We start from the raw sequence: 17,898 nt of genomic DNA on the forward strand, positions 1-17,898 counted from the left end.
GGAGAAGAGGAGGGAATTGGCCTGGGAGGGATCGTGGGAGAAGGCGGAATGTGGGAGGGCTCAAGGGGACGTGGGAGGAACGAAAGGGCTGGGGGAGAAAGGGGGGTAAGTCTCCCCTGGACAAGCACTTTTTTTGTAAGTCCTAGGACTGAACTCCAGGACCAGGACTCTTCTCCCAGCCGCTACGGCCCCCGCTCAGCCACAGGTAGGGGGAGTCACGCTGCCCGTGGGAGGAAGGAGAGTTGTGGATGGAGGATGGTGGAGGGACCTGGGAAAAGGGGTGATGTGGGATAAAGTCAAAGGGAAGTCAAGCTACTGAGGGTTTTATTATTGTCAAAGAAGAGTGAAACACAAGAAGAGTGGAGAAATGAAGCAGATATTGGGGAGCGGGGGCTGCAGGATGTTCCAAATAGGGCAGCCGGGAGGGCCCTAAGGCTGGGGGTTCCTCTGTGAGGCCCTCTCCCTGGGTCCCCAAGCCAAAATGTTCCCAAACAAAGCTGCCCTGTTGGGTTGTTTGAGTTGGGGGAAGCATGTGGGGGGGGGGAGGGGGGAGCTCGCTGTAGAGGGGCTGTTCTCCGCCCCAGACAGAGGGAAGGCCTTGGCAGAGGAGCCGATTGGTGCTCTCGCCTCCGCTTGCCCGTGACAGAGATGGCGGTGTTGGCAGGAGGCTTGGAAAACCCCACCCCATTCCCCCCCCCACCTTGAGGCCTGGCCCTCCTGGGCCCCTTGACCCTGCAGGGCTTGTAGGATGTGCAAGAGTTCTCCAGTGCATTCTGGTTCTCTGCCTTCTCTGCCTGGAATCTGCCCAGAGAGGACTCGGCTTGGCTCCCATTCAGGGGACCTGAGTTCCGAGGGTCTCCTAAGCCCCTCCTTGCCTGCCTGTCTCCACAATCAGTAGCTATCTGTCCTCTGTCTGACTGGCTGAATAGGATCATCTGGGTCCCTTCTGCCTCTGCTCCTTGGCTCTTGTCAGTTCCCCTCCTCCTCACCTATTGCCTGCCTTTCTCAGTTGCCCCCCAATTCTGTGTGCCAGGCTCTCTCCTGATCCCTCTCTATCCATCTTCAACATTGTGTCTCTCTCTACTGTCTCTGTTTGGTCCCCTTTCATTCCCACAGTTTCCCTTCCTCTCACATTCTCTCTGTCTGGGTCTCCCTCTCCGTGTCTCTTGCTCAGTCTCTTCCTATTTATCTGGACCATTCTCTGATCTTGGTCTCTAATCTCTGTCTTTTGATCACTGGGTCTCCTTGACCCACGAGTCGGGGTATGGAGGTGATGATAGCAGAACTAGGGAAAGGACATTGTGAGACATAACAACTAATAGTGAGAGTTTTATTCTTCACAAAAGGGAGGGAGAGCCTCTCTCTCTCCCTCCCCCGCCCCCCAATCTGGGTCTCTCAGTCTGTGTGCCTCTTTGACTCTGTGTTTCTGCTCTTATTTAGTATGTGTTCCTTTCTCACTGTCTCTCTTAGTCCGTGGGTCCCTCTCTTTCTCTCGCACTGTCTGTCTCTGGTCTTAACCAGTGTCTCTTTTCCCCTCATGACCTCTCTCAGACCTGGGCCTGGCTCAATTTCAGCTTCTCTCACATATTCTCTCTCTGGGGCACCCAGGCCTTCCTTGCCATGCGACCTGTCAGTGTCTGGCAGTGGAGCCTGTGGGGGCTGCTGCTGTGCCTGCTGTGCAGCTCGTGCCTGGCATCTCCATCCCCATCCACGGCCCCTGAGAAGAGGGCTGGGAGCCAGGGGCTACGGTTCCGGCTGGCCGGCTTCCCCAGGAAGCCCTTCGAGGGCCGCGTGGAGATCCAGCGGGCTGGCGAATGGGGCACCATCTGCGATGACGACTTCACACTGCAGGCTGCCCATGTCCTATGCCGGGAGCTGGGCTTCACAGAGGCCACAGGCTGGACCCACAGTGCCAAATACGGCCCTGGAACAGGTGAGCAATTCTCCAGGCACAGCCTAGGTATTGCCAAAGTGCAACCTAAATGTAGGGAGAGGGAACACCAGGATGGCACAGCCATAGGGACACAGAACACCAAGAAAAGCCAGTGTCAAGTACAACCATGGGGGACAAACCAACCAGCAGTCACTTCTCAGAGCTGTGTGAAATTAGGCTGGTCAGTGCCTTCTCTGAGCCTCAGATGCCCCATGTGCAAAATGACTAGGTGAACTCTTAAGTTCCTTTCTGCTGCAAAAGTATGAGTCTACAAAGCCACGTGCAAAGACAGCGCTGACACAGGTGAGCCCTGTATGATTAAAGTACAACTGGTTTCATGGGAAGCTGAAAGCAGGTAAATGATGTCTGGATGTCCCAAAGCCAGAAGGAATCACAGATACTGCAGCCAACAAAATCAGATTATAGACCAGAGCTGAAACCAACAAGCTGGAACTTACCAAAGACAAGTATGAATGTGGGTAGTAGGGGATTAGGAACAATTCTGAGACCTGGGGGTGCTTACACTGTATGAGCTCACAGTGAGATTGATAGACAGAAACTGGTGCAGTCTGAAGCTAATCCCCTAGTTTCCACTGGCTAGATCACTTCTGGAATGAAGTGTCACTTTAGATGCCACATTTCCAGAGAGACAGTAGAAAATGGAAGTACTGGGAATTCCCTGGTGATCCAGGATTAGGACTCCGCGCTTTCACTGCCAAGGGTGCAGGTTCAATCCCTGGTCAGGGAACTAAGATCCTAAAAATGGAAGTATATTCAGAGGAGAGCTGGCCAGATGTGAAAGATTGGAAGCCAATTTTCAAGGAATAGCTGAAGAAACCAGGGATATTTGGTATGAAAGGAAAAAGCTTTGGATAACAATTACATGATGGTTGTCTTCAAATGTGAGTACAGTCGTTTGGCTGAGGGATTTTTCTGGATGGCATCAAGGACTGAATCAGACCTGGAGTGGGGGAGTCATAAAAGAGTCTCAAGGACTTTGTGATGGTTCCAACAGCCTGCTGGGGCAGGAGGTAGGTATCCCAGCAGAAGCTGGGTAAGTCCTGTCAGGATATGCATGAGGGGTCCCTGCACATTAGCTGGGACCAACCTTTGAGGGGCCACCCAATTCTGAGAGAAAGTCGGTGATATTCATTTCAGTTTGGTCCAGGCAGAGAGAAGAACGCAGGGCAACGTGGCAATGCACATGGGGGGCACATGGGAGAATGTAAGGCTGAGGTGAAAGGATTTTACATTTCCAAATCTCACAAATGGCTCAAATCCCTAAGCCCCCATGTATTGGCTGTGGTCTTAGTCAAGTTACTTAACTCCTCAGAACTCCAATTTCTTTATACGAAATGGTGATAATACCTTCTGGCAACTCTGTTCTAAGGATGCTCACATATGTACATACCTCGGCAGATTGCCTCACATACAGTAGGTACTTGATTAATTGTAGCTGTCATTGAATGGGTAAGGGCTGATCAGAACTTCAGTGTTGACTCTTGGTTTTTTTTATTCACCCTACCAAATTCTTGGGTATCCCCAGATCACTATCAACCCTCCATCAATCCTATGCTCCCTTTCGTATTCCTTTCCAGGGTCCCCTGTCCCTTCCCCACTCATTACCTTACCAGGTATGAGGCTTCCATGCTCATTCTCACCAACATCCCCATACTACCTCTCCAAGCCCCTCTGTCCCCTTATCTCCCGCCCCTCCACAGGCCGCATCTGGCTGGACAACCTGAGCTGCAGTGGGACTGAGCGGAGTGTGACTGAATGTGCCTCCCGGGGCTGGGGGAACAGTGACTGTACCCACGATGAGGATGCCGGGGTCATCTGCAAGGACGAGCGCCTCCCCGGCTTCTCGGATTCCAATGTCATTGAGGTCTGTAGTTCATAAACACACACACACACTCACACACACACACCACCCAGGGTGGCGAGACACAGGGGGCTGTGGAGTGGTTATATGCGCAGATACTAGAAGGTAGAGGATCCCATATGCCCAAGGGGATAATTTGGGTTGGTGGGGGACTTGGGGGGGCACAAAATGATAGGGCTCCGAGACACTGTATAGTCCAGGTTTTAGCATTAGCATTCAAGTTACTAAGCCTGGCATGAGCCTCTCCAACTTCATCCCTGGTCCTCAGGGCACTGTGCTCTCCTTCACGTCAGATGTTCCTCCTCTCCGGGGACATCTCCCTTCTTACTTTCTCCTCCTCCTTCAATACCACTTCCTCTGTGAAGTGCTCCCTCAGGCTCCAGGCAGAGTTAGATGCTCCTTCCCCAGCTTCTTCTGGACCCTTAGTCATTTCTCAGAGCATAGCATGTCCTTGCACACTCATGGCTGCAGGAGGGTCAACACACCCACACACCTCCTAGAGAGCAGGCCTGCCTCTCAGCCCCGTCTCGCCATTGGGTTTACAGCAAGCACACTCAATCAGGGTTCCTTGAGGGTGGCCGGACATACGAAAGGTGTCATTGGGATTCCTTCCTCTACTTGTGGTCCCATCCCCAGGTAGAGCATCACCTGCAAGTGGAGGAGGTACGAATTCGACCAGCCGTTGGGCGGGGCAGGCGGCCCCTGCCCGTGACTGAGGGACTGGTCGAAGTCAGGCTTCCGGACGGCTGGTCGCAAGTGTGTGATAAAGGATGGAGCGCCCATAACAGCCACGTGGTCTGCGGGATGCTGGGCTTCCCTAGCGAAAAGAGGGTCAACGTGGCCTTCTACAGGTGAAGGGACGAGGGCGCTTGTTAGGGAATGGTGTTGAGAGACCTCCGAGGGGGCTGCGGCACTGGGGGAACCTGGGCTCCGGAAGAGTGGGGAAATGTGGAGGCCTCTGCTAAACTGGAGAGTTGAGAAATATCGCGGGACCATGAAGCGGTCCCCGAGGCGAGTCTGCCACGGGACCGGCGAGGCTCGAGCTCTCTAGAGGCCCAAGCCGGCGCGGGGTGAGCGGCGGCTATGGCGTCGGTGCCCGTGACTCCATCGGTCGCCAGGCGGCGTCTCCGCGACCCGGGGCGAGCGCCGGGTGTCGCGAGGCCATGCCCAGCGGCCCGCAGGCCCGCGGGCGGTCGCGGTTACGGTGCCGGCGCTGGCGCGGCCCAGGAGCCCGCGGGTCGAGTTAGGGGGGGTGGGGGCGCGGCCATGCCCTGCAGAGGCGGAACTGGGGCGGGGCCGGACGCCGGGAGTCTGAAGGTGACAGGCCCGGAGCATCCCCGGGGCGGTGGGTCCCTGCCAGAGCGCCAATCCCTGAAGGCCGGAGGGCGCCGGGAGGGGCCTGGCGCCTCCCTGGGTCCAGGCGGCCCACGAGGCGTCTGTGACCGCGCGAGCCCTCAGGACTCCTAGGCAAGTTTTCCAGAATATGCTTCGGCCCAGAAGCCGGCCCTCTTCACCTGCTCTGGAGCCCTGGTGTACGCGCCGGCCTCTAGGAAACGGATCACACTGGTGACCGGTTCTGTGCTTAACAGCGTCTCGCTTCCCTGGAGCATCTAATTTGGCATTTTGAGAAATTTAGAAATTTCTCTGTAATTTAAATGATTGTTTTCTTCATCTCTTCCTTAGATCAGTTTTGCAGGAAGACTTCTTAACATCTGGGTGACCTTCCACTGGGCACACTACTTCAGATGTGGTCTGATCAGGGCAGGGTACAGCAGAAATGCTCACTTTTAATTAAAGCATGTGTAGATTTTGCATTGCCTTTCTGTTGAGGCAGCATCCCACTGCTCATATTGACCCTGTAATCACCTAAATTGGGTCTTCTCTCATCCTTGATACTGATAGAGCAGCCTAAATCTGTTGAGTTTACCCTATTAGTTTATACATCATTTAAAAACCATTAAAAAGCCATGATGATCCCATGAGATTATCTTGAATCTTGACATTATTTTCCACTTGTCATCCCTCCCTGCCTCCTCTGTTCAATAGATATGATAGCTCTGCTTCCTGACTTCATCAAAGTGACTGTTAAAATTGTTGAAATCTTTAAAACCAAAGTCTAACTCTTCTTATGAATCCTCCAGATTTACATCAAACCTTTAATCATTAGTTGTAAAATGTTTTTTCAGCCAATTGGGAACAAACTGAACACTACAATGATGTAGCCAACATTATACCATCTTATCTGTAATGAAATCATGGGAGATGTTATTAGTCTTTGCTAAAATCCAGCTATATTATGTTCACAGCCATTCTGCAGCCTTCCAATTTAGTAATCTTACCAAGAAAGGAAATCTTGGTGGTTTGACTGGGCTAATTTTTACTGAAATCCTTTTAGATTTCTAAGGATCACCATATTTTTCCTCAATGCTCACAAACTTTCTATTTAATAACTTATTCTAGAATATTATCTGTAGATTGAAGAATCCTCTTCCTTCTCAAAAATCAGTACATTATCCAACCTCCAGTCTTTTCCATACTTGCTCAGATTTTCTTTGCCTTGGCTCTGAAACACATCTTTCAGCCCCAAGGAATATACTTTATCTGGCATAGGGACTCATATGGTTTAAAACATCTATGTGCTGTGCTCCTTTGTTATTATCTACCTTGGGGCTATATTTCTTTCCCTGTGCTTGTTCTTTACCTTTCCTAATCCAAACACCAGGTTCTGAAAGATTAGTACGATTTAAATAGCAGGCATTTCAGGTGAAGAGGGTAGCATGAACAAAAGTGTAGAAAGTCATTCATTCAACATTTATTTATTGAGTGCCTACTGTGTGCCAGGGACTGTTGTAGATACTAGGGATTCAATAATGAACAAAACAGACAAAAATCCCTGATCTCATGGACTAGGGAAATACCAGAAAACGAGTAACATTACAAAATGTAAGGATGGCAAAGGGCATAATAGATAAAAATAAAGCAGGGAAAGGGTTAGGAAGCGGGACTGGGATTGCAGTTTTAAATAGGTCAGAGGAGGCATCATTTGAGAAAATATTTAAAGGAGGCGAAGGCACAAGCTATGCAAAAATCTAGATGAGCATCTCCAGGAAGAGGCATCATAAATGAGAAGATCCTGGGGAGTGTGGTGGTGTGTATCACGATGTGGGGGATGGGGGATTCTTGTCATGCTCCAGGAGACCCCTGGAGCTGGAGCTGAGTGAACAAGGGAGAAAATGATAGGACACGTGATGCAGGAGGAGATAGGGAAAGAATGGGGAGCCAGATCATGTAGGGCCATGTGAGAGTCTTTGGTTTTTACTCTGTGTGAGATAAGGTTTTGGGCAGAGGTGTGACATCTGACTTCCACTTTTTATGTATTATTTGGGCTGCTTTGTTAAGAATAGACTGTAAGGGATGTGGCAGAATCAAGCTCAGGGAGATAAGGCAAAGATAAGGCAAAGTGCAAAGAGGGGACTACCCTGGCAGTCCAGTGGTTAAGACTCTGTGCTCCCAATGCAGGGGGTACGGGTTCGATCCCTGGTCAGGAAGCTAAGATCCCGCGTGCTGCATGGCGTGGTGCGGCGTGGCCAAACAAAAAACAACAACAACAATAAAATGCAGGGCTTCCCTAGTGGCGCAGTGGTTGAGAGTCGGCCTGCCGATGCAGGGGACGCGGGTTCGTGCCCCGGTCCGGGAAGATCCCACATGCCGCGGAGCGGCTGGGCCCGTGAGCCATGGCCGCTGAGCCTGCGCGTCCGGAGCCTGCGCTCCGCATCGGGAGAGGCCGCAACAGTGAGAGGCCCACGTACCGCAAAAAAAAAAAAAAAAATGCAAACGGAGGTGAGGTAGAAAAAGAAGCAGGTGAGTGTAGAGGCCTAGAAGCCAAGTAAAGTGCTTCAAGGAAGAGTGATCAAGTGTGTCAGTGCCGCTGATGGGTCTAAAAACATGAGGACTGAGAAATGAATACTGGATTTAGCAACATGAAGTTATTGCTGACCCCAACAAAGATGAAAATGAATAGGATATTTTGAAAGACAGTTGACAAGAGTAGAAGATTTATACTGAGAAATAGTGGAAGAAAGATCCGAATGGATAGAGTAAGGCTAGAAAATGGAACACTTTTAATGCCAGATTGGAGAGTTTTACCTTTATCTTATGGAAAATTAAAAAATAAAAGTACTTGTATGGGACAGTGATAAAATAAGGCCAATGTTTTTAAAAGTTTGATAGTAGTGAACTGGAAGAGGAAGTTCTAGATGCAGTAAGATTAGTCAGGAGTTATAAACATGAAGCTGATGGGGAGGATGACAACGAGGAGAGAGGGGAATGAATAGATGTAGGATGACTGATAGAATATAGAAAATAAGAGAAGAAAGAACTAAAATGATACTGAAGCTGCTCAAGAGAAGGATGGTATCCATCAGGCATCTCTGGGCTTCAAGTTAATATGAACTAACTTTAGACGTGGGCCGTCCCGGGGCATTTTGAGGCCCAGGAATTGTCCCCACGTATATACAGCCTCAAGTAAGTTTCGGAAATCAGGAATATTTGTGTACCTATTGGGATCTCTTACTGAGTCTGGGATATGAAGGCTGGAGAAGGAAATATACTTAGTACAGTGTTCATTCTTAGTGGGGAAAGAGATTACAGGGGTCCTGGGAGATTCTGTGATTTGGATATGGTATAGATACACCGTCACAGGTCAAGTCGGACAGAGGGAGAATCCTCGTAGGTAATACAATTATAAAGCCTAGGCAAGATAGTTATAAACAACTCTACCTTCCTTAGAGAAAGAAGATGCATCTGCTAGCTTTTAGAGGAAGTCATAAGATTTACAGAATAAGAAAATCAGAATGTGATATATTTATCATTTTTAAACTTGGTTTGTTAGTTCTACCCTAGAACATGTGAAAGTTGTAGAATCTTAGAAGAGGAAAATAATGTACAGATAATTGAACAATTTACTGCCCTTTTTCAGGCAAAGAAGTTGAAGTTCTAAGAGCTTAAGTGCTGTTTAAGAAGTCACTCTTCTATTTCATTTCAGCTTGATAGATATTTATTGAACTCCTACTATTTGCCAAGCACTGTGCAAGGTGCTCAGAATACAGAGGTGACGAGAGAGTTAGTTAGGCACCAAATCATAGAAGACCTTATAGGCTATGTTAAGGATTTGGATCTTTATGATAAAAGTAATGGAAAATCATTGAAGTTTTTTAATGAGGAGGGCTGTGAGAGGACATGATCAGGTTTGTGGCTCTGAGAGATTACTTTGACTGCATTTCTGAGAATGGTTTAGAGAAGGGCAAGAGCAAATGGATTAGAGAGTTGTTTAGGACAGAACATTGACAGGACTTCGTTACGGATTGAAGAGAGAAGAGTCAAGGTTGACTCCTAGGTTTCCGGCGTAGATTTTGCTGTAAGAGTTATGTTTATTTTTTAGACCCACATTAAATTTTAGATAACTTTGAGATATCTAAGTAGGAACATCAAGAAGGCAATGGAATATACAAGGTTAGGTGTGAACGAGAACATATAAAGAGAGGATGTGGAGTGAGAAGAATGCCTTAGAGCTCTAAAAATTTAAATGACTATATAGAGGAGGAGCCTGATAAGAAGACCAAGAAAGAGCAACCAGAATTAGGACTGAAACAAGGCCAGTAGTGTTGTGACAGCCAAGGAGGGAAAGAGAGAACAGCAGTGCCAGATGCTACCAAGAGTCAATGGGATGAAGACTAAAAAAGAAGAAAAAAAATCTTCTGGATTTATTATCGCAGAGTGATGCGGGGGGGCAGAAACCAGAAAGGGGTGGGTTAAGGAGTGAGTGGCAGGAAAGATGATGAGTATCGACAACCACTGAAAAGTTTTTCTATGAAGAGGGAGAAAGATGTGGGGTGGAGGGTGTGTGTGTGTGTGTGTGTGTGTGTGTGTGTGTGTGTGTGTGTGTGTGTAAGAGACAGAGAGAGAGCTGAACATGTTTAAAAGGATTCGATTGAGAAGGAGAGGTTATGTGCAACTTCTCAATTGAGAAGGAGAGAAAGGAACATAGGGGAAGGAATTCAGAAACGTTTGGGGGCAGTGGCCTTAGAGAAGAAAGACAGTTGGAATGAGAAAAGGATGTGCAGATGCAGGTAGCTTTTTATGTTTGATGGTTGAAGGAACAAATGATAGGGAAAACAAGCACATTTGTGAATGAAGAAATATCAATGAAGACAAATATCAGTACTGGTCCTAAACAAGTACCAGGTCCTTAATGTAACCTGTATTTGCCTTATAATGTATATTATTATATATACCATATAATATATAATATAAAGACCTTACATAGTTCTTATATAACTTAGAGAAGAAGTAATTCTAAATTTCTAGGTAATACAACATTTTTCTGAATACAACGCTGGAGATCAGAATGATCTCTCTGGGTTACTGGTGAAAGAAAGTGCCAAGTATACTTCATTTCAGACATGTTTGAGAAAAACACATCTAGAGAAAAAGTTTCACACTATACATATATGATGAAACATTCTAAACTCTTAGTAGCGTCTCAGGAAAGTTTCTTAGTAGTCTTTCAGGAAAGGGACCCAAGAGTTATTGTAGACTCTTTGCTAGAAATGTTGGACATATTGAACGTTTTGGCAAAAAGACCAACTAAGTACATCCTCAGTAAGAAGCCAGGGCAGGAGGTACCAAGCAGATTCAGCCCTGTTAAAATCTATTTATTAAAATCCTAGCACATCTGCACATAGTATACCACATCCAAAGATGACTCCTCAAGAGAAACAGCAGAGCAGGAACATGTTCAAAGAGATGATAACTAAGAGGATGACAGGGAATTCCATAAATTTTGTAAGGACAGACAAGACCTGCATTCATTATACATAGTTGGGCAGGACAAAGGGGGCAAAGTGAAAGTCTTTGAAATCAAAGGGAGAATGAGTGGAGAAACAGACCTAGTTTCCATGCATTAGACTTAAGGCAACTTCTTGAAGAATAAAATAGGTCAAATATTTAGGCCAATTAAGAAGAAATAAGGTTTTAGAACTTAATCCCTGGAAGTAAGTTTGGGAAATGAGCTCAGTTTGTGAATGACTAAAGCAATGACTAAAGCATATGGGATTTAACTAAAGCAGGAAGGGTTCTGTCATCCTAAGCAGCCTGGCCTTATGCTCCGCAGTCAGACCAAGTTAATGTCCCTTACTATCCAGCCTTGGTCCGTGGTCCTGGTTCACTGGCCTCAGGCCTGGACATGCCAGAAGCCAGAGAGCATCCGAGAAAAGAATACATAGCCTCTCTAGGTGTGACCAAGCCAGTTCCCTCTCCTTGCCTAGTCAGTCTGGCAATCCTAACAATCCTAACACCCTTCTACTTACACCCGTTCCCCTAGCCCTCCCTCCAGGTTTAGATCAGCCCTAATATCAACCCAAGAGTCCTTATTCCCTGTCTGCCTTAACCTAATTTCTGTGGGTCCTGGTATAGGGTCTTTATCAGCCCCGAGTCCATGTCCTTCACTGCTGCTCACCTGTCTGGTTACGTGCTTATGAGGCCAAACAGCTGTGAAGGGTTGAACTTTGGAGGTATCTGATGTTATAAGATCCTGCCACCAGGAGCCCTCTAACTATTGGAAAAGAAATCTTGCCCCTGGTCCCAGTTGCACTAGCTTTTCCCACTTAGTTCTAGACTGATCCTGACTCTGCTGTTGTCTTATCCTCACAGAAAGTTGAGGAAGCGAGCGGCCAAAGCCTCGGCCCGACGCTCCAAGCCCCTTGGAAGGTAATGGGGCAAGAGCCCCGGGACCTCCTGCTCATCCCTGTGACCCCAGGAGGTGGATGGATGGAAGGCAGCCTATCCATGTCCATCCCAGAACCCAAGCTGATGAATCAGGGATATGACTGGAAAATGGCCATTCCAGGGGGGAGGGGAGGGGAGGCAGGCATGGGGATGGGTAAGCTTTGATCTTAGGAAGCCCAAGGAGGAAATAATGCAGGAATGGCTTAGGAAAAGCCTCTGCATCTTTATACTTCCCCCAAATAGCTTGGACTCCAGCCTCAGCCACCTGCATGCTTCCTCCCCTGCCCCAACTCCTAACCTCCCTTAATTCATCTGCATTCCCATTCTCTCTTCTCCCTTTACCATTCCTCTTATCTCCTCTCCCCTCACCACCTGGATTGACATAACTAGTTTTCTCATAACTGTTGCTGAACCCAGAGAGCAGCATGTATTCCAAAAATAGTTAAGTGGTATGCAGCAGTATATGTGGAAAATCTGACTGCCTTGGCTTTGCCCCTCCCCATACTCTGCATGAAGGGTCCTTCCTAGAAACAGAAAATAATAATAATAATCCTTTACTTTTCCCTGGCAACATACCTGACCACTACCTCCAATAACTTCTTTCTCCTTTTTTCAGACCAATCATCAAGCTTAAAGCCAAACCCAAACCCCGAGTGGGCAGGGGGCCAATCAAGAGGTAAATAAAGTTCAGGCTAAGTGGAGAGGAGAGGGAGTGCCGAGTGACGAGTCAGGGGCGTCGGGCTGTGGTCAGGAGGGGGTCCAAGAGAAGCCTCCACCAAGAGGTGGAAGAGCAGCAGCAACTGTTACAAGCCACCTTCCAGATGAGTCACCGAAATGTAAAGTAAGACTGGCCCTTATGTGGTTCTCTGAGGAATTATGCTTGTCACAGGATTTCTGAAAATCTCAGAAGTTCATCCACTGACTACCCTTGTTCCACATGCTTATTTATCTTCCCCCAGCAGATTTTAGTCGATACTCTGGCACTCTTGTCCTTCAGATGCCATGCTTGCCTCTCCCCCAAGAAGTTAAGTTTGCCTAAGGGATCAGTGTTCCCATCCTACCTTTATTTAATTGTTAAAAATAAGTGCTACCAGCTTGGAAGTGAGACTGAGGATCCCCTCTGGAAACTTTGTCAGGGATGGAGTCACATGGAAGTCCTGATCTCTGGCCCAGTTCACACAGTTAGGCTCCCAGTCCCATCATTTTCCTCCTGGGTTCTTTCAGAAGCCCAGGGAATGGAAAGCTTCCAAGCCCGATGATTGTGTCTCACTTGGTTTCTAAAGGCAATTTGTCCATGAAAAGTCTCTCTGATAGCTTCTTCAGCAGTAGTTGAGGCATAGAGAAGTCATCCCTTTCTATTCTTTCCTCCTCTCTTCACAGCATTCCGAGATCACCCAGTGGCCCCTGGTACCCCTCATTCCCCAGCTCCTCCCTCTGGTGCCTTCAAAGGGGCTTGGAATTTGGGGGTGTTCTTGTAGTGCCCTTCCAGCTTAGGGTCATCTTGCCCAACATGGCCATACTCTGGCCTTCCCTGACCCCCCACATTAAAATGCACACTGGTGTTTTTATTTTGTCAGTTATGGGGAAAAAAGGAGGAGAGAGTTTAGAAGAGAGATGTCTTTTTCCTCTGATGGCGTCTTTGACTTTTATTTTCAGCCAGACAGGACTTTGGGAGAATACCTGGTCTCTTTGAATCCACTTATCTTGAGCTCGCAAAGGTATTCTGTAAAGTCTCCAGGCTTCCTTTGTCTGATTTGTTTATAACTTGTCCATCTCTCTGTGTCTTCCCAGCCAATGGCTTCAAATCGTCATATTCCTTCCTTCCTCTGACATCAAGTAATGGAGCACATTACTGCAATAATTCACTGCCAAACCAGCCTCACAGACCCACTCCACCAACACCAGGCCTCATCTGGTTCCTTTCCTCTCTGGGTTCAAACCAGCTGTTCTGGGAAGAAAGTACTTCTCTCATCACATGGCTCACTGCAGTATCTCATTCCGTTGGTGTCAATAAGCAAGTCTCCTCATTCTCTCTAGCATCTCTCCGCTGTGTTTCCAAGTTTTAACATCTCTAATTTAGTCCCATTTTCCCACTTGAGGGGCTATGGAACATTCTTTCTGTTACATTTAAACTGCAGAAGCATGGACTACCTCATTAAAGACTCATACAGTTCAGCTCAGGTCTGGGGATATCTTCACCCTTCTGTTGTTCATATTCACTCTCCTTCTCTGGTCACGTGGCCCCTCTTTGTCTGTCTTGCATTTGTACATCTTCGTTCCTGTATATACCAGCTCCAGTCTTTCCTGTGTTCACCATCTGGTCTGTTCTTCCATAACTGCCCATCATCCTCTGGCCTGGAAACCCCTCTGGCCTCTAAGAAGCCATGTAGACGCAAGACTTACTCACTCCTTTGCATCCTGACTCATTTAGTTATTTCAGTCACAGCGTAATAGAAGGATCTGCTCACTCTGGCTATTCAGGCTTCCTGTTTGTGTCAGCTACTCCCTCCTACCCATCTCTTCCAGCTGGGCAGTCCTGGCTTCCTATTGTCTTTGCACAGTAGCGTCAGCCTCAGCCTCCATTAGGGCCAGCACCCTGAAACCGTACAGAACAAGGTTTCTGTCAGGCAAGTCAAGACGAGCCTTCCTTCCCATAGGGTTCTTCTGCTGCAGAAGGTCCCCAAGGACCAGCCCCCGTCCAGGTAATCTAGGCTCTTTCGGCCTAGAAACTCGCCATTACCTTTGTCTCTTTGTCTCTGTGTTTTTGCGGAGAAGAGGGGAAGAAGAAGGGCTAAAGTGGTCATGGGTGGAGGCACGGAGTGGGAGGAGGGATGTGGGCAAAGAGGCAGGAGCACTGCTTTACCCTACTGCTCCCACTCCTGTCCCCCCAGGCTGCTGGCCCAGCGGCAGCAACACTCCTTTGGTCTGCATGGGGTGGCGTGCGTGGGCACGGAGGCCCACCTCTCTCTCTGCTCCTTGGAGTTCTATCGTGCCAATGACACCACCAGGTGCCCTGGGGGGGGCCCTGCGGTGGTGAGCTGTGTGCCAAGCCCTCTCTACGCAGCGTCCAGTGGCCAGAAGAAGCAACAGTCGAAGCCTCAGGGGGAGGTGTGTGAGACAGTGACTATGACCTTCCCCACCCCAGGCGGAGAACCCCCTAGCCTGGCCAGCCCCTGATTAAGCACAGCCTTGACCTTTGAGGACAGAGAGGAACCTCCTACCTCCCATGCTCCCTCCCACCAGAATCTCATTCATCTCCCAGGTCTACTCAGCCCTCTCTGTGCTGATGTTTCCATTCACTGCGTGGCACCTCTCTCTCCTTTACAGGCCCGAGTGCGATTAAAGGGTGGAGCCCACCCAGGAGAGGGCCGGGTAGAAGTCCTGAAGGCTGGCACGTGGGGCACAGTCTGTGACCGCAAGTGGGACCTGCAGGCAGCCAGTGTGGTGTGTCGGGAGCTGGGCTTCGGGAGTGCTCGAGAGGCTCTGAGCGGTGCCCGCATGGGGCAGGGTGAGGGGGGTGCAGGTGGGAGGGAGAGGGAAGGAGGAGGTACACACTCCTGGGGGAGGGTACATTCCTTAGGAAGGAGACCCCTGGACAGATAAGGAAGTTAGAACCTCCTGATCTTTGACCTCTGACCTTAGGCATGGGTGCCATCCATTTGAGTGAAGTTCGATGCTCTGGCCAGGAACCCTCCCTCTGGAAGTGCCCCCACAGGAACATCACAGCTGAGGACTGTTCCCATAGCCAAGATGCTGGAGTCCGATGCAACCTGCCCTACACTGGGGTAGAGACCAAGGTCAGTCATTCTTTCCACCTTGATTCAGGTGTCTCACATCCTATCCAGTTCTGGTCATGATCTGCAGTCTGATGCCCACTGCCCCATGCCCCTGCCATCCTGCAGCTCCCACCTGATGCCACAACTTGCTAGCCCTTTAAGTGCCTCTGAATCATCATTCAGCCATAGGCCTGCTACAGACTCCCACTACTCCACCCCCAAAAGCTTCCCCAGTACTTCCATTGTGTCACTACAGATCCGACTCAGCGGGGGCCGCAGCCGACATGAAGGGCGAGTCGAGGTGCAAACAGGAGGAACTGGGTCCCTTCGCTGGGGCCTCATCTGTGGGGATGACTGGGGGACACTGGAGGCCATGGTTGCCTGCAGGCAACTCGGACTGGGCTATGCCAACCATGGCCTGCAGGTGAGTGGGAAGGAGAGAGGAACCAAGGCTATTGCCTCCAAAGGCTGTGTTTGGGGCAGAGGACTGTCAAAATGAGTCCCTTGGCCTGGGAGGCTGGATGGTGGCCTCACAAAAACACCTCTGTATGTCCCCAGGAGACCTGGTACTGGGACTCAGGGAATATAACAGAGGTGGTGATGAGTGGAGTGCACTGCACAGGGACTGAGCTGTCCCTGGACCAATGTGCTCATCATGGCACCCACGTCGCCTGCAAGAGGACAGGAAGCCATTTCACTGCTGGAGTCATTTGTTCTGAGAGTGAGTGAAGGGTCGGGTGACTCAAGCCAGGGAAGGGAGGCTGTGGCCTACCCCTTTGCAGGGAGAGAGAGAGCTGCAATCCGGAGGGGTCCGCCTTCCCTGCAGAAAACCAGTCTCACCCAACTTTCTGGGGGTTGGGGGGAAGGGGATGCGGGGCAGGGGGTGGGGGTGAGAATGGACGCACTCCCATCTGTCCCTGCCCCTCAGCAGTGAGTTCTAACCCTCTCCTTCCTTCCTTGGTGCAGCCGCGTCAGATCTGCTGCTGCACTCAGCACTGGTGCAGGAGACCGCGTACATCGAGGACAGGCCCCTGCACATGTTGTACTGTGCTGCTGAAGAGAACTGCCTGGCTAGCTCGGCCCGCTCAGCCAACTGGCCTTACGGCCACCGGCGTCTGCTCCGATTCTCCTCCCAGATCCACAACCTGGGACGCGCTGACTTCAGGCCCAAGGCTGGGCGCCACTCCTGGGTGTGGCATGAGTGTCATGGGTGAGAGGGTCAAGTAGAAGGGCAAGGCCACTGGGGACGGGGCAAGCCTGCTGTGGGCAGGGAAGGAAACAGGGGTTCCCTTGTCCCCACAGGCATTATCACAGTATGGACATCTTCACTCACTATGATATCCTGACCCCCAACGGCACCAAGGTGGCTGAGGGCCACAAAGCTAGTTTCTGTCTAGAAGACACCGAGTGTCAGGAGGGTGAGTTGGGGCCTAGAGTAGACTACAGTTTCCTCATCCCCACAGCCTTGCCTCACACTGACATATGCTTATCTCTTCAGATGTCTCCAAGAGGTATGAGTGTGCCAACTTTGGAGAGCAGGGCATTACTGTGGGTTGCTGGGATCTCTACCGGCATGACATCGACTGTCAATGGATTGACATCACAGATGTGAAGCCAGGAAACTACATTCTGCAGGTGCCTGGGATCTAAGATTTCCAGCTATTGAGTGGGAGGAGTGTTTATTAAAGACACATTTGGATTTGAGGACTGCAGCTGGTTAAGCTGGCATTTTCCCACTCACAGGTGGTCATCAACCCCAATTTTGAAGTAGCAGAAAGTGACTTCACCAACAATGCAATGAAATGTAACTGCAAATATGATGGACATCGCATCTGGGTGCACAACTGCCACATTGGTATTTGGTGGGAAGAGAAGCCAGAAAGACTGGGGGATGGGAGGGAAAGGCCTTCATTCTCTTCTCCCTAGGTTGTTTCTATGTCTTCCCACCCACTTCCGTATTTTCCAGTCTCCCCACTTCTACCCACCCTTCCCCACAACGGGTCAATCTTCCTGCCCAAACCACATGTTCACCTTGCAGGCGATGCCTTCAGTGAAGAGGCCAACAGGAGGTTTGAACGCTACCCTGGCCAGACCAGCAACCAGATCATCTAAGGTGCCACCACCCTCCTCTGCAGACCACAACTGGCCCCTAATGGCAGGGGTCTGAGGCTGCCATTACCTCAGGAGCTTACCAAGGAATCCTTGACGTCAGCAGGCCCACGGCACTCATCCATTGTGCACTGTGGGTGTAGAACTGTCAAGCAGAAGTTATTGCCCTCCTTTTACGCCGGCTGTCTGGATCTGTGGCCAGGCATGGGGAATTTTGCTCCCAGGCCCAGCACCAAACCAAGCACGCCACAAAGAGGCGCACCTGATTGACTGCCCAGGAAAAGACAGCAGCAGCTCGTTTTCTTAAATAGGGAGGTCAGAATGGTCAACTCCAATATCTCCTCTCAGTTCAGGGAGATACGGCTTTACCTCTAGCCTTTTTGTGGGGGGAAAGAGCAGTGCGCCACCCTTCC

General features: G+C 49.6%; 1 protein-coding gene across 2 annotated transcripts; it reads left to right on the forward strand.

The window, feature by feature from the left end:
• The first annotated feature begins 108 nt into the window (after nt 1-108).
• LOXL3 (lysyl oxidase like 3) lies at nt 109-17,827 on the forward strand. 2 transcript variants are annotated; one of them, XM_060027469.1, is made up of 14 exons: nt 109-205; nt 1,609-1,933; nt 3,655-3,818; nt 4,452-4,666; nt 14,492-14,708; nt 14,928-15,108; nt 15,243-15,397; nt 15,633-15,800; nt 15,935-16,097; nt 16,343-16,586; nt 16,679-16,794; nt 16,875-17,011; nt 17,120-17,231; nt 17,415-17,827. In XM_060027469.1, exons 2-14 carry the CDS (start codon nt 1,621-1,623, stop codon nt 17,486-17,488), a joined length of 2,259 nt encoding a protein of 752 aa, XP_059883452.1. In that variant the 5' UTR covers nt 109-205; nt 1,609-1,620; the 3' UTR covers nt 17,489-17,827. The 2 variants fall into 2 exon arrangements, with proteins under 2 accessions (XP_059883452.1, XP_059883453.1); XM_060027470.1 differs by lacking the exon at nt 109-205 and having other exon boundaries at nt 1,605-1,933.
• The last annotated feature ends 71 nt before the right edge of the window (nt 17,828-17,898 follow it).

The sequence above is a fragment of the Delphinus delphis genome, chromosome 12 (genome assembly GCF_949987515.2).
Source record: "Delphinus delphis chromosome 12, mDelDel1.2, whole genome shotgun sequence".
In the NCBI taxonomy this organism is placed as follows: domain Eukaryota; kingdom Metazoa; phylum Chordata; class Mammalia; order Artiodactyla; family Delphinidae; genus Delphinus; species Delphinus delphis.